The sequence below is a fragment of the Emydura macquarii genome, unplaced genomic scaffold, assembly GCF_026122565.2.
Source record: "Emydura macquarii macquarii isolate MOO-44397 ecotype Brisbane River unplaced genomic scaffold, CSIRO-AGI_Emac_v2 contig_1451, whole genome shotgun sequence".
Lineage (NCBI taxonomy): Eukaryota > Metazoa > Chordata > Testudines > Chelidae > Emydura > Emydura macquarii.
The window spans coordinates 22562501-22579844 of NW_027131588.1; the positions used below are offsets into that span (position 1 = coordinate 22562501).

At 42.9% G+C, this 17344-nt stretch overlaps 1 protein-coding gene across 1 annotated transcript in view; it reads left to right on the plus strand.

The window, feature by feature from the left end:
• The window catches only part of PAX5 (paired box 5), a 198831-nt gene that overhangs the window by 60589 nt on the left and 120898 nt on the right, over window positions 1-17344 (plus strand). Inside the window, exon 6 of the mRNA XM_067553470.1 lies at window positions 7530-7705. Coding sequence (XP_067409571.1) covers window positions 7530-7705 — 176 coding nt within the window. The remainder of the gene's footprint in view (window positions 1-7529; window positions 7706-17344) is intronic.

Below are 17344 nucleotides of genomic sequence, written 5' to 3' on the forward strand. Positions count from 1 at the left end.
AGATCATATATATATATATATCGGTGACCATCTTATAGGGAATATAATCTACTGTAGTCAGCTCCTGACTCCGGCTGCTTTCAGTGGGTAATGGAGACAGAGCTGAGACTCTATCAATGCCATCGAAATGGCCTGATATCTTCTCCAAATGAAAAGTATTTTTGGATCTCTGATTTATCTTTTTCCCCTCTCCCACCCTCTCACTTTGATCTACAGCAAAGAGCATACCCATCTGGGAGAAATATAGTGATTTCTCTAGAAAACACTTCTGCACTGATCAGATATATACTCTTCAAAATATAAAACTTCTTTTTAGTGATATTGTCCCTTGCAAAAATAAATAAGTGTTTAGAAATCTCAGACGGTAAATGCAAAGATCTCTGTGCATGTTATTCTGACACCATTACTTTGATATAGGCAGAGATCAAGTAACTGTCTGCTCCAAATGCTGAGGAGATGGGCTGGAAATACAGTTTACATTTTAAGCAAAGCTTTCCAAGTGGTAATTAAACAAAGTCTTCATCTTTTCTAGACTAATTTACAGGCATGAGGAAACAAATCACCTTTTTTGCCCCTGGTAATATTTCATTTGCTTCATAATGTTTTATACGTAGTGGGTAACATCCTTCTTAATTAGCTTGCATTGTCCTGTAAGGTGAAGTAATTAGGTATGATATTAGGTAATGAAGTTGGACAATACAAAGTAGAGACGAAAACCATGTCCTTTATTAGCATGAGCTGTTAATGCTATTGGTTCTCTGCCTTCTTGATTAACCTTTTAAAGCCATGTTGGTACTTAAAATAAATAAATAATCCCAGCATATTTGCCCTATACAATAACATCATAACTTCAGACCAAAGTGTTTCACACAGACATATATTTTAAGATATATCAATGTTAATAACACAGGGGAAAATTATTCTAGTTGAATGTTTACATTAGCCCAGCTTCTCGGCTGGTATAAACTGTCTTAGCTCCATATGCTGATTTACACCAGTCGCAAATCTGGCCTGTGATATTCTGCACTTGTACAATAATATTTACAAGTACCATTATACAGCACTATTGCCTTTTCTGGATAAGCAAAGATGGAGCGGAGTTTACTTTTTCTTTATTTCAGTTTTTTTAAAAAAATAAAACCCTGTAGTTCTAATTTTGCACAGGATTTTTAAAAGCACCTAAGGGTCTTAAAAGGTCAAGTCTTATTTGTGCTCCTAAGTCACTTGGGCATTTCTGAGATTCTTACACATCTTATTGTTTTGTGAAATGTATCGGGTAATTATTTGGGCATACAATGTTACTACAAACAAGGTCACGGCTTAGCAAATCCTTTATGGTAGTATCTCCATTCTTCTCCCTTCCCCCTGCAGAGTAATTCCTTGAGAAATAACCAAGACTTCATACTCACGGATATTATTCAGGCAGCTCAAGTAGTCGATTGTCAGCAATATTCATAAATGACACACCTTCCTGAAGGTGGGCCTGTTATACGCCTGACTGTGCCTGTGTTATTGACAGACTTTTATTTACTGTTGGAACTCCTTTACTAGCACGCGTGTTGATTATATTAGCCTACAGCTGCCTAACCTGATTCAGATTTATTCAGACGGTGGCCGACATTTCTTGTTCAAATGAAGCTCACTTTTCAGGTCTAAAAAGAAAAAATACTCAGGAGGAGTTTGTAGTTTTGCTTATTGATCTGAGGAGAGTAGGGCAGAGAACTGTGACGGCCTTTCTTTTACTGAGAAATGGCCTGTGGTAAGTATGGAACAGGGGTGTGTGTGTGTGTCTTTGGGAACCTGTTGGGGTGTCAGTGGGACCCTTCAACCTGCACTGAACACCCGACATACATGGGTGATGTCAGATAAAATGAGTGCTTTCCTTGCAATCTGTGTGCTAGGTTGTGACTTGGATTACATGCTCCATAGGGGTAAGACTCACACATCCTCCCCCCTTACAAACTTTGATGAGTTACCTGGTTGTTGGGTCTGGGTAGGCAGGTTTAAGCTGGTGTATCCCCTCCCCCAGATCCAGTGGGCGGTGCAGGGAGAGGCCCAGCCCGGCATTAACCAGTGTAACTAAGCTAGAACGTATGGGTGTTGTAGTCAGCTGCTGGGATAGGTCAGCAGAAACTTACTAACCCCAGGCAGCAGGGGAAAATCTAGGAGGGAATTGTGAGTACGTGCCTTGGAGGCACCAATGCTTCCTGGGGTTTCTTCTGGAGTACCATGTTATGCTTTGTTACGTCTTTTGCCCTGAGCAGCTAGCCAAAAATCAGGGTCCCATAGGTTGTTCCAGTTAGGAGGAGAAATTGGTGAGTCAGGTATTTCTCTGATGCAGTTTTGCTGATTTACAAGGAATGTACAAAATCCCATTTCTCTGAGCACAGTAGGAATTAAATGAGACAGTTCCTTTATTCACTGTTCCAGGCCTGCCTGTCCGGCCAGCACTCTGTACCTAGGAAGCTTTTTCTCTTAACTTTTCTGAGGGACACATGACTGTGCTTCCAGGTGTCTGCTTGGCTTTCTTTCTTGGCTTCTATCTCTCTGTCCCTGGGTGTATTGCTGCCCACAAAATCCAAATGACTGGGTGGGATCTCATACCCTCTTTCTCTTCAGTGGGGCTGGTTAGCTGATTCTCACAGCTATCTTAAATGAGGGGGAAGAGATCACCACCGTTAGATGAGGTTTAACTCAGCCTGCAACAGCGCCAATACTTACATAAGACTGGGCCTAAAGGCACAAGCTTATCTAATATATAGACACACATGCACATGTTTTGGGCTGTAAAAGATGAAGCGTTTGTTTTGGGACAGTATCCGCTTTCAAATCAAGGAAAATTCGGCGCTTGCCTCCTTTATTAGCATTTCTGGAAAGATGCCGTTGGACTGGGAACTAATTGTTTTGCAGAGTAGGTGGGTACACAACGTTCTGTTACTATCAACAAAACATAACCCTCCTAGGTTGATGCATTGATTAAAAGAAAAATGTCTTTACCGCTCCCTCGTGCCTGTTTATAACCCAAACTGTTTCAACCTGCCAACAGTATTTTATTTATCGAAGATGTTCTGATGTACTTAATTATCATTAGCATCATGCATTGTTTATCTTGCATTTATATAATGCTTTACAGTCACATGTGTCCCAAAGACCTTTATGAACTTTATTCTTTGACATTATGCACTATGAACAGGGTATAAGAAGCACATTGTCCTCCAGTGAAATTAAACCAGTCCATAGTGCAATTCAGTGCACAGCAACACTGAATACCAGTTCAGAACAGTGAAGTAGAAAAATTCTATACCCACTGGAAAGTTCAGGTGTTTGGAGGTGCAGAAGGGGTGTTGGGGGTGGATGTAGGTAGGCAGAGAGTGGAGCCAAAACCACTCCTCTTAGAAAACGGGCTGAGAACTCTTTAATGGTTACAAGTAATGAAAAAAGAATTAGTCCCAACATCATATTTGCCTGTCTCTATGTCCTGATAGTGTACCATGTACTGTACATCAACCAGTGAGAACCAAACCAAGTTGTACCGTAAAATGCTCTTTGGAGAGAAGGACAGATCCTTGCTCAAAGTATGTTTCTTCTGCACTGCTCCCGTGGCGCAAAGAGGCCTTAAAAGTGCCTCAAATGAGCAGCTGAATACTCCTACCCTAAATGAGTTTAAAACTGGTGTATTCGTTATTATTTACTATTCGTGGTATCGAGGTAGAGCTCCTGCCCCATTGTGCTAGGTGCTGTACGTCTAGAGAACTACAGATGGCCCCTGTCCCAAAGCACTTCAACATTAACTAGCTAGATGGCTGTGTCAGCCTGTGGTAGCACCCTGGTGCCGGGGGTTGGAATGGGCATTTTTGGGTTGGAGAACATCCCAGCTTTGATCCCAGAGCACTTCTGACTGTTTTTCTGACTGTGCCATCAGCTATAGCCAAAAGATCTGGCGTAACTCTGGGGACTGAAATAAAATGGCTGCCATATGCAAATGAGGGGAAAAGGGTTGGTAAAGGAGTGTGCGCATAATGTGCCATGTAGAAGGCATCTGCTGAGACATTTTTTCCTTGCTTGTTGCCCTAACCATATCCCAGCCCTCAGTGAATCCTACGCTGGCTCCCCTTTCATCACCACATCAAATTCTGGTCTTGACCTTCAGGGGCCTTTCCAGCTTTGCCTCTCCCTAGTTATCCACTCCTCTCGTGTCGCCCTGTGTTCCTGATGCCAGTTTTGGAGGGCTGTTAATAAGTGCTGCAACTAGCGGGGCTACTGCACCCCCTGGCGTGAAGTGGTTTCTATCATATACAGGGTTTACTGTTCAGTCCAATGGCTCTTAGCACGCCCACTCTACAAATGGTTCCAGCGCTCAGGGCCTGTTTGTCTCCTTCTCTCACAACCAGCCCCATGCTTTCTTCCACACTGCCCCCACGTGTTGAGTGTCCTTCCTGAACAGGTCTGCAAAGGCAACCCCCCCATTATCTAAATCAGCCCTCGTGGCAAGGTGTACGCAGAGTCCTCCCACTAATGCTGATGGAGTCCAGGGGCAGTGAGGGGTGGATAATATTGGGGTGTGTGTGACATATATCAAAAGTGTTTCAAAATTGTACATATTGGGCTGGAGTCCTGTCCCCTGCCCTTCGTACGTCTCTTGTGTTAGATTGTCCGTTGCGTTTGTAGGGGCCATGTCATACTATGTGTTTGCACAGCACCTAGCACAGTAAGGCCCTGATCTTGACTGGGAGCAACTCTAATACTACTGAGTACGTACTTACAATTCCTGAAGTTTATTTTTGGTAATCCAGGCAATCAGTAATATCCCGGGATTTAACTAAATGGATTGAGCCAAAATAAAACTAGTTCTAATCTTCTTCAGATGTACCCTACAAAAACAATCCATGGAAGTGCTTAGAGGTGTCGTTTCTAGTAAAACATGAATCCATTGCACCCTATTTAAACAAAATCAGATCTAACTATATACCTTCTCTTTTGATATACAAACAAGCACATGGAACATTTTCCAGGTCATACTATATCTTGGATTATTTTGCTCCGTTTCATCACCCCTCCTAGACTGAAATTGTGTAAAGCTTTAACTTCAAAGCCAAATTGTGAATAACATTGGTTTAACCTGAAATTTAAAGCTAGCATTTCCATGCTCTGTAGACAGGGGCTCCCTGGCCTTTTGCTATCATGCAGCTAGCAACCAGAATTTTAATTTTATAAGCCATGGTTGACTAAACCCAGCACTAGGTCTATTAGATATTATTTGATTTGGAATAGAAAAAAAGATTTAAAGATACACTGCTCTCATATATACCTTTGTACCTTTTCACATTAGCATATACACGTCTAGACATTCTGTTCAATGGACAAATTCAGATTTTCCCCCATGGATTAAAACATTGACCCTAAAACTGTTACTTAAACCTACCAGTGATATTCCTGACTTAAATCAGAATGACTGTATTTAAAAACAGGTAAATAAAAAGCTGTTATGACTTGGATCATTGCCTGTAAAGCAGAAGGATTTCTCTTTCCATGTTTCCTGGCTTGTCTTCCTAACACCAACCACACATTTTGTGGCACCAGTATGTTAAAGATGCTGGTCAAAGTTTTCCAAAGTGATTTAATGATCTTAAGTACCTTGATTTTGGGTGTCCAATTTGATACGCTGTAAAGGGTCCTGATTTTCTGAGTGTTGGCACTTAGAACTTTGTGAAAACAAGGGGACTTTAAATTGGGTCACGTTGGGCACTCAGAATTGCTTTTGAAAATCTTAACTGCTGTACATAGAGACCTAATCCTGCATTGCTGTAAATCAGTGGGAATTTGGCATGGATTTCAAAAGGGGCAGGATTGGGCCCTACAGGAAGAGTAGTTGTTGGTTAGATCTCTTTAGGTACATGCCATCTGCAAGTTTAAATAATGCAGAACCTGCTGTTGGCATACACAGGCCATTCATGATGGAAGCCATCTTAACTGTAAATAAAACTTTCTCTCTTATGGCGTGTCTGAGTTATACAACTCAAAACTGTCTTTAAAAGCAGCCCTGGTCTTTATAATGTGCTCATTTTGGTTGCTAGTGTTGCCAGTTCTCACAATTTATTGCAAGTCACGTGGTATTGGGTGTTTTTTATTTAAATCTCCTGGAGTCATGTGATTGCAGAGAAAGGCGTGAAAATGCTACAAAGTCCACCTTAAAGGCTCAGAAATCAAAAGGCAAATAAAATTTGGGTTACTTTTATTTTCTGAAAAACTTCTTAACTTTTAAGCTAATCTCGTGATTTTTGAACCTTTGGGGCTGGCGACACTGCTGAGGAATATTGCTAGTCTGTGCCAAATGAATGGGCCTAGAAATCACCCACTGATCTTCAGGAGCTAAGCTTCCCATCACTACTGTAAAACGTTAAAAATCATACAAGAGGCCGTTACAACCCACACTGGATTGTGAGTCAGGAGACCAGAGGGCAAAGCAGACCAGACCCTCTAGGGCAGCAGTTCCCAACCTTTTCAAGTGTGTGGACCCCTTTTCAACCTCCAAACATTTGGCGGACCACCGCATGCTACTAGTTGTTTTTTACACTCCGTTTTTATTTGAAATTGTACATTTCCTCGGTAAGGATGTTGTTATTTTTCTTTTCCTCAGACCCCCTGTAGTAGCCTCATGGAACACCAGGGGTCCACGGACCACAGGTTGGGAACTGCTGCTCTAGGCTATCGTCATGATGCTGATTGGCGAGCAGCAGCCCATCTTTGGTCGTTGAGCTGCTATTGGTCAGTCCAAATTTTTCTGACCAGCCCTGGGATTGGCTGGTGGGCTGCTACTTACAAAAGGTGTAGTTGGCTGCAAACAGGCCTTGTTTTGCTCTGCCCTCCACTGCTATAGAGTAGATGGCGAAGTTTAGTGTAGCACTGAAATTCACTGATGAAAAATGGAGCTTGCAGAACAGCAGTCACGCCTCCATTCCTCAGGCAGCGTGGCTATGACTGAGGGGCTAGGAAAATCTGCCCATTTGCAGTTTGCTTAGTGCAGCAAATTATGTAGCCCCTCAGCTGCTGTGTCTTGATGCTATAAACCCTCAGGAATTACATGTACAGTAACAATGGAATATGCCCAGAGCATCTTATGGGCTTTTTTTTTGTGAGCATGGAGAACTGACCTTTTAAGGTTACTGATGAGATTCTCTTTGGCCATAACAGTAGATGTGGATCCAGATCATTGTGTTAGGATAAAAACACTTTGGGCTTGAAAATGTCCGTATATACTTTTGTGGGTGAAAGCTAGCCTTCACAACACTAGCTTTGCGTGTGCTCATAGAGTAATGGAATGTGCTTAGTAATTGCTTGAAGGGTTTGCTATTATAAATCACGCAGCTGTTCAATAGCATCTCTTCTACAAGTGTCACTTTTTCTTTGTCTTTTTAACATGCTGACACATGTAATCAAAGGACAGAGTGGGACATAGTGAGCTGCCTCTGTGTTGTGGCCATCGTTGAAATAGCTATTTATTCTTCTGTGTATTTTGTCATCTTTGAAAGGTATTCAGGAATCTCCAGTACCAAATGGCCATTCCCTCCCGGGTAGAGATTTCCTTCGGAAACAGATGCGAGGAGATCTTTTCACCCAGCAGCAGTTAGAAGTGTTGGATCGAGTCTTCGAGAGACAACATTATTCTGACATCTTCACAACAACTGAGCCCATCAAACCAGAGCAGGTACGGCTGGTAACCACCAGGCTTTCCAAACGCACACTTTCTGGCTGTAGACACATTCTTGCAGGAAATCACCAAACACTTAGTACTCAAGTTTTAACTGGGAGAACATTGGAGAATGGGCATCATATCAAATTCAGAAAAGAGTTTGCGTTTTAAAAAAATTAAGATGCTGCTTAAAGGATACAAAGTGTTTGGGGTGTTAAGTTGCACCTGATGTTAGCTTTATAGCAGGGATTTGCAAACCAGGCCAAGATTTTCAGCGTTTTGCAGCTAGTTTGGGTCCATAATTACTGTGATTGTGCATACAAAGTGGATTTTTGCACATGTAAATGGCCAGTCTGTCATCTAACCAGCCATTTGCTCAGAGAAATATCTGATTTGTATGTGCGGATCTGTGGCGTAGTTCTGAAAAATCTGGCCCTGTTTTTTGGAAAGACCTTCTATTTCCACTCCTATTTCTCACATATGGGAATAAAGCACTTACAGTTATAGACTTACTATGTCTGTTTGCTAAGTAGCAGGTTTTCGCTATTGTTAGGCCACTGTCTTCTGTTTAGTCACAGTTGCAGTAAGTGTCTTTGCTGTCCTCGTTGTGATGTAGAAATTAAACTGTTGCTGTACAGGGTTCACTTACCACTGCTTCTGTATTTAGCAATATATCCAGTTAATCATTGCTAATATCCTGCATTTCCACTGTTGAACCTGGGTTCCAGGAAGTAAAGATGGAAGGACTGATTTCCCTTTCTAGCACACGTGCATATGAGAGCAATGGAGGGCTATCCAGAAGATGGGAAAATCCTGGATAAATCAGGGGTTCTGGCAGTAGCTCAAGGAATGGAGAAATGTGTGGCTGTAAGTTCTTTGAAAGCATAGGTGCTGGAACTAGGGGTGCTCTGCACCCCTGGCTTGAAGTAATTTCCATCACATACAGGCTTTACAGTTTGGTTTGGTGGCTCTCAGCGTGCCCCCTGTACAAATTGTTCCAACACCCCTGTTTGAGAAAGTCCTATCCAGTGCTGACAATGATGCATTATGGTGGAAATCCCATGAGCCTTCGATCACCACTGTGATCTCTAAATATTGGAGAAGAAGCTTCTGCTTGGTTTTTTGATTGTTGCAGTTTGTGCTTATGAATGTTGCAAATTTGAACTTGCAAAGCTGCTTTCCACTAGCTCACAGCTCCTATCCAGCAGGACTCAGATCATAACGGGCTTGTTTTCTTCCTACTTAGAGATCCTCAGTTTGGGGTGAGAGGAAAGTGAGCACTGATAGACTGGAAGAGTGAAATGCCCATGTGTGCCACTAGATGGTGATTATTCCATCGCTAACATCGGTGGTGACTTGGAGATGCTAGCACAGCACTTGTCCGCATGGTCGACTGTTTCCACACTGTTACATGAATGTCTTTATCTGTCAGTTCTCTTAGTTTATTTACTTTCGCAAGTCGAAAATGATTCAGAAGAAAATTCTGGGCTGAGGAAAGGTTACTTTGCCACCTTTCTGAATCTCCCAGATTCTGAAGCATCCAATATGACTCAGAGTTGGAGTTCGCAGTCCGAGTACATGGCATAGCAGCAAGCGGAGACGAGTGAAGTGCTATAGGCTACCAAAATCTGAGGCTGACCTGTTGTTGTAACCAGAACAAAGGGGTCAGCCCAGGTTTGCTGTTGAACGATCCTGACCACACTGGCTGTGGGGAAGATGGATCGCGTCAGATCCTTTCTATTTGTACGTTTGGGTGGCTGGTCGTGCTAGTTGGGCATGAAGTCAGTTGTTGGAATGGGCCCACTAATTTAATAACTAAGGCCCAGATCCGTCAACGTATGTAGGGTGCCAGCTCCCACTGAAATCAATGAGAGTAGGCACCTCAATACCTTGGAGGATCTGGGCCTAAGGACTTGATGCTGCGAGATGCTGAGCATCTGCTGAGAAACTCCGCATGTCCTTAGCTCCCATCAAAGTTACAGGGAGCTGAGGGTGCTCAGCACTATGCAGAACTGGGCTTCATAGGGTTTGATATATTTAAGCAAAACTGGAGTTTGCAGCCTGATTGTTGTACAGAGGCCTGAGTGCATTCACTTCCTGGCGAAGCTTGGACCCAGGGTTTCAGTTTGTAGGACTGGCTTGTGGTTACTTTCACAGCTAGAAGAACAGCAGCAATCCTAATTAACAGTGACACTATGTACAGTAGCTCTGCTCCATAACTTAGAGCGGCAATCTGCTCTCAGCAGATGGAGCCCACGTCCGTCCTCCTAAGAGAGGCCAGTCCAGCACTGCAGACATGCAACCCCCTGAAAAGGAGAGTCTCTCTGGCTCCAGGCTCGGACCCAAAGAAATCAATTATAAACCAAATGTTTAAGATGCTAATTACTAGAAGGGGGAAAACCAGAAATATCCCTGCAGCATATAGTCACGGTGACTTTAAAAGTCTGATCCAAAGCCCACGGAATTTGATGGAAAGAATCCCATTGAGTTCAGGGCACTATGGAACAAGCGCTAAACCAGCAATGGGTGTAGGAATAACTAGTTACTGTTGATGAGGAGACGCCAAAATATTGCTAATGCAAGTCATTCGCCCCTCAGGGCTGGCCCATTGGGATAATCAAGTGCCTCCTCCCTAACTGAAATAAATCTCAGTGAATATCTGCAGTGCTCCCAGGTAGACTCACTATACTCAGGCCCAGCCTTTCTTGGTTTCAGTACATGATTTGCTTGAGTGGGAACGCCAGGATTTGGGCTACTATTCACCTGGCTGAATTACAAACCTCTGTCGATTACAACGAGGCGCCTCCCCCAGTTCTATCCTTCGGAGCCGCTGGGGGCATTTTCAGACAGCAGTAGCAGGCAGAGATGTTTTCGGGCTGCGAGATGCAGATCTAGGTTTTGAGATCTTTGGGGTACTGGTGCTCAGGTTTTGGCTCAGCCCGTCATAAAGACTGAGATATGGACCTTGGTGTGGTTTTTGAGCACCCTCAAACTTTGTGGTGTTTTGATGCAGCATGTTAGTTTGGTGTCTGCTCTAAATTTAAGCACTACAAACTAATGGCAAAAATCTCCTTTCTAATCCTCCCTCTTCACTTGTGGGACACTCATTGATAGCAATGGAAGCTCCCCGTGTAGATGAGTCTGAATGTCTTCAGTGCATGGTGGAGAAGAGAATTTTGTTTTAAGCTTGCTTCCCATGGACTATGTCTAAGTGTGGTGCCAGAAGCACGTCTTGCCTCACGGTGGGCGGTGCCCCTGCTCCTGTGTGCTCCCATAGTGCAGGAATGCAGGCTGAATTGGCTGAATTCCTCCCAAGGGCTCTTGCTGGGACATGGCTCTGTGTATGTGTCAGTGTTTGGTCCTGAATTAGGGCGGGATGCTTATTTGCACTGGGGAACGCTTACCCACACAAGCAGTCCTGCTGATGTGTCATGTACATGCTCATCTGTCTGTTCCCAGTCTATTTAATTTTACTCTTTAAATTTTGTTTTATTCTGGCGTGGACATAGTCCATCTCACAGCGTGCAGTTGTCAGACCTCAGAAGCTAAGCAAGATTTTGCTTTGTCAGTGTTTGGATGGGGGACTTCTAAAGGAATGCCAGGGTACAAGAGGCAGTGGTGCAGGTGATTGCCTGGGGGCTGCTGCTGCTGCTTTCGAATCAGTGCTGAAACATGGCATGTGTCTGGAAATGCTGTGTTTCATGAGAGGTTTTTTATTTATTTATTTATTTTTAAAGCTCTCATGACACTTTTTACACAACAAGTAGGTGTGATAGCATAAATTCCAGCTTGGGTAACTATATTTTACCTGTAGTTTCATTTCTATTTGGCATTTGGTTTCACTTCCACCCTAAACTGTTGTGTAGTGTTGATTTGATCTGCAAAACAGCTGCTGGGTGACTGCAGAGCGGGGCTGGGGGTGATATGCTGATAGATTGTGGTTTATATGTAATATTTGGAGCACCTGAGAGACTTCAGGCTGAAAGGTTTTTTATATATATTTTTATTTAAAAATATCTCCTTTTTCATATCTGTCAGTACTATTCACAATATATTTGATCGGTGGGGTTGTGGGGGAGGATCAACGTTCCACAGCTGGTCACTAATTGTGCGTGCCTGATTGGCTGGCGGCTGATTTGAAACTCTGGCTTCTGATTTGCAGAAGTGCTGGGCGCACTCACCGCTGCAAGTGAAGTAAGTAGGAGCTGCACTTAAAACATCTAAAGTGGTATATAATGCTAAGTATGCTGAAAAACCATCAGGTCCTATGTGTCTACCTTGGGCACCCAGAATTAAGGGATACGTTCAACCTTAATCTATCTTTGTGCCTCAGTTCTACATCTGTAAAATGAAGCTAAAATCACCCCCCCCTTTCACTGAGGTGTTGTGAAAATAAATTCACTAGTGTTTGTGGGGATACACTAGTGATGAGCACCATAGAAAAGCCCATGAGGAAGTTAATAATTCTGTCTTCAGAGCAGGGCTTGAATAGAGTGCAGGAAATAAGGCTTCAGGCTTATCACATCCTGAACAGTGGGAAGAAACAAAACGTTGATTAGTTGCTCATTTAGTAAGCACCATCCAGTCTGTGCACTGAATGAGACGGGGTCCCGTGGAAAAAACCAGGATGTGATATCGTGAATGACTGTATCATAATGCAGATGGACAAAGGGGCCGAATTAAGGTTGCAGCAGACAACTTTGATCCTGGCATTCCTAACTTTTTTGAATGCTTGACTTGGCAATTTAAATGTTCTTTCAATGTACGGTTTTGTATGCATAAATGCGTACGAATATACTGTAATGTTAAAAGCGTGTTAAAGTTGTAAAGTCAAGCACTCAGAAGTTAAGAAATGCCAGTATTAAGGTTTCCTGTGAAATTAATTTGATGCCCTTGCATGTATGCATTCTGGGTGAAAAATGCAAAAGAACCAGTCCCGCAAATATGAATTCACAATTTAAAATTAATTCCTTTTGTCAGTTTGTGCCCTTTTGTGTTCACTTTCTGCAAGTATCCCGGGATTGGTTTGTACTGGCAGAAAATGTTGGCATAACACAGATTTCATGTATTCCTGGAAACTGAATTTTAAATTCTCTCACACAAGCATGTGCACCAGAAGCCCTATTGCATTCTTCTAATCAAGGAACACCCAATACCATCTGACCTTCCTGATCAATCACAGCAAAGCAACCCAGCTTGAGCTTCAAATATTTCTGATCCATCTGCAAAGTAAGACATTCAAACCACCGTTCCCCAGACTGGAATCAGAACCTACTTTTCTTTTTTGTGTCTTCTTGGTGTGGGGTCAGCTCTTGCTCTAACCCTGGATGGAGCTTCATGAGGCATGCCAATTGGTCACCCCAGAGCTTCTATCTTCTGGGGGCTGGGACTATAACTCTGCCGCCGCAGAAGGACTCCACACCCTGTTGTTGTTCCTACTGCCACCAGCAGCTGAACTGCATCGGTACCTGCCAGCAGCCTTGGGCAAAAACCAGGAGATGTTTAATGAGCACAAATTTATATTGATTGGATTAGGTCTCACATAGGCTGGGTGGCTGGCCCTGATTACCACCATCCGTGTAATAGCATGGTGCCATCACTGCTTTCAACAGGAAAAGCTACTGTTTGCATGGGAGGCACTTACCCCAGGGCTTCAAGCAGGTGCAAACTCCACCAGTGCAAAGACTGTCTGGACTAAGGGTTGTAACAGTGATGCTATGTTGACGGCAGGCCACAGACAGCTGTGATCAGTGCCGGTCTCCAGTCTAGACAATGCCTTAGGGTGTGTCTTCACTGCAAAGTTAACTCTGCTTTGCTAACGTGTGGCCTCCAACCCGGCCCCCTCCACTCACAAAACCATCTCACCTGTGTGTAGGGTGGTGCTTTAACCTGGCCTAGTTGGCCTCTCTGGGGGCATTAGGATAAAGTCCAGGTGCTGCTTCTACTCAGCTGGCCCTGCCCACTTTCCATGGAGGACACAGACTAGTCCCACTCTGTGGTGATAGTCCTCCATTGCCTCCCATGAATCTGCCCTTGAGCCCAGAAGCACAGTCAAGTTCTCCCATGACTCACTGGGAAAGAACCTTAAAGTGGCTCAGCTTCTGGCAACACCAAGAACCAGAGGATGTGCCCCCCGGAGTCCCAGCGACACACAAGAAAGTGCAGCGGCTGTGAGGAGCCCATGACTCTGGACTGGCTTTGCAGTGTGGCTGCCCACACCTGAGCTAGGCTAACCTGGGTACTCCGCTTGGGCCAGCATTACCCAGGCCTAACTCAGAAGGGAAGACTTACTCTTAGATTGCTTGCTGAAGGGGCAAGGATCCTCATCTAAGTGGGGAAAGACCGCCCAAAGAATCTGCTTCGCCCAACAGGCTCTTAAATGTCTACGTCACTTTTAAAAACGGCACAGACACTCCTGAAGCACTCCGGCACTTCTGAAAACTTTACCTAAGGGTTGGTCGAAAAATGGGGAAATTTTTCAAGAAAACGTTCATGGAAAAACTCATCCTGGTTTCACCCCGCCCCTTCCCTTCCTCTTGAAATTCAATATTTTGATGAAATTTGTCACTGGTTGTAAAATGGGACACATTTTTCACCCAAATGTGAAAAATCCATCCCATTTGTGGTCCGTATTTGAAACTGTAGTGAAAAATCAAAATTCAGAAAACTTTGACCAGGTCAGAGATACTGGAGGTTTGAGGAAAAACACGTAACCTACCCCCTCTCCCATCCCAAGGACAGCAAATGGTAAAGGGTATTTCCAGGGTCTGTGGAATGAGGGATCAGTGGGGTAGGTAGGGAAATCTGAAATCATAATTTGGGATACAAACAATGTGAAACTTGGTAGCTTCAAAACATTGCATCTGAGTTTCACTTTAATATTTTTCATGTTCTTTTGAACCTGAAATGAAAAATCAATGGTGGAAAAACATACTAAATGGTCTGCGGTGAAGTTTTCCGTGTACTTTTGTAGATAAAAACAATCGTGTTTTGTTCAGGTCTAATCTCTGATCCACTCTGTTCTCTAATCTCCTATTTATCTATGACTAAGGCCCTACTTGAATTGCGGGATGACTCTCAAAAAATTGCAGCTGAGATGTGGGCAAGCCATGGAAAATTGTGGAAAAGTAATAAGAGACCTTGTTGTTTGCAGTAATAAAGTCCATTTTTACTTTTCTGTGATTTTTCTGCTGTCAGGGGCCCTTGCCATCAAAATCGCAGTGGAAGCCTTATATTGTGGAATCCGCAATATCACATGTTAAGTAGGGCCTTATCTATGACAGTCACTGTGTTTAACAGCAATGACTCAGATCCTCAGCTGGTATAAAGCAATGTTGCTGCACTGCAGTTAATGGAGCTACTCCCATTTACACTATCTCAAAATCTGGCCCAATATATGCAACAGAATCAGGCAACTATTTAGAGGATTTGGGTCATGAATTTCCTCCAGACAAACAAACAAACAAACAAACAAAAGAATAATCTAAACTGGCTTTCTGTCTCCATCTTAAATGGATTTGCTGTTGCACTCCAAGCATCGCACATGGGTCCAATCCAATACTCACTGAAGCCAACAGAAATATTTCCATTGATTTCACCAGGGCTTAGATCAGAGCCATAATGAGGCTTAACCTGATGTGACCAAATAAAACACTATGTAAGTCAAAGACTTAAAAGAAAACCACTTGTTATGAATAGCAGATAATTCCCAGCTCTATGCAGTCATTTTCCTGTTACCTTTAAATTAGAGCTGAGCTGACTTTTGGACATCATATTCCGTTTGGGATAACATTTTGAATATTTTGGATTTGGATAAACATTCATGAGTTTCTTATAAAAAATAATTCATTTAGCTAAATAACTTGAATTCATGTGCCCATTAATGACCCATAGTTCAGATGTATCTGATATTTGGAGGTCATGCAAGTCTGAGCAGTTGAAATTTGGATGACAAATAAATAAATCAGGTGGAAGGAAAAAGATGAAACTTTATTCAAAATGAAATACTGCTTCTTAAATCTCCTTTGTTTTTAGAAAGAATCAGGATAAAATGGCTGGAGCAAGCATGTGTCTCTCAGCACCTATCCTTAGAGAGGAAGAGGGACTTAATTCTATTTGAACATTTTCAGTGTTCACTTTTATGAATAATAATCTCAAAAGAACCAGTGTCAAATTGAGACCTTGTTTTTGCCACTTAAAGAATCTGCATTGCATAAAGGACTCTGCAGCCTCTGTAGGAATAAAATCAGTGAAAGAGGACAGAGTGAATGGTAAAATTCTCCTTATACAATTTGAATTTGGGCTTCAGGTACAAAAGGGAAAATGGAACATAATGCATGAGACAATGACATAATGAAATACTTTTTTTTTCTGGTTAAACCGATTCACCTACTTGTAAAGTGCAATCATTAGATGAATACAAGGTGAGGAGCTGACAGTATGATCACTACCTGTGCACAGACATTGGGCTGTGAATAACACATCCTGGCTTCCTGTTAGGAACTAGCTTTTGATGAATGATGACTTCTGCAAATCCTATTAGAATATTAAAGGGGAAAAATTATTTAAGTGTGAAAATTTCCTGACTCTCCAAAATTCATCCCTAGTGAAATTAACCATATTGGATCGTGAAACAAAAATATAAATCCGATATTTATCAAAGCCTTATTCAAACCTACTGTGGTCTAATAAGAGTGGATGCTGCTAAAATCATCCATAGCTGTAGTTACACCTTCTGGGCCAAATCTTTCACTGATTCACGACTTATAAAGGCAGTGGGCCAAATTCTGCTCTCCTTGCAAATCTCACGGATGTCCAGGGGGTTTATACAAGTGTAACTGAGGGCTGACTGCGTCCCAGTATCTCCTAAATAGTGCGCAAAGGCATTGAATCAAAACAAAATTTGCATGCAGCCTAAACTTCTGTCTCCTAAGACTTCCCTGCTGTACCTCCTTGCTCCTAGTTCTCTACGTCTACACTGACGGCGGCAAAGTCACCGCCATCAGATCGACTTATCTGCATTGACTGAGCGGTCAGTGAAGACCCGCTCAGTCAATCCAGAAATTGACGTATTAAGACCACCTTCTCAAGTGGCGTAGTGCTGCGTCGACGGGAACGCAGAACAGAAGCAGAGAAGTCGACGGGAGTTACGCAAATTTTTTGAGTAGCTTGCATAACTCCAGTCGACTGCTGCTGAATCTCCGAGGTAAGTGTAGACAAGCTCATAGAGAGCCACTCCCAACTTCTTTGTATCCCTTTTGGAGTTAACATACCACACTTACCACAATAATTCAGCAGTTCTTCAGCAGCTTTATACAGGTTTCTAATGCCCAATGGGCCAACCAAAAAGCCCTGCCATTTGGGTATGGTAACTGAAAGCCAAATTTGAACTATGGGGGACACAAGGTGTTGGGGCAAAACTTTGTCCAACAGGGCGTAGCTATAAGAATGCAATCACCACAGTGAGTCCATAAACTCCTACCTGTGCTACAGAGAATAGTTTATTTTCCTCTCTTCCTGGAAACAAAAGCAGTTACATCTCGAGAAAATATACTGAACCCTTTGCTTGGCTGTATCTTTATACACTTGGAAGGAAAGCGTAATAGATGGCCATCCAGTAGACAATAGTCAGCAGGACTTAACATATTTTTTCAT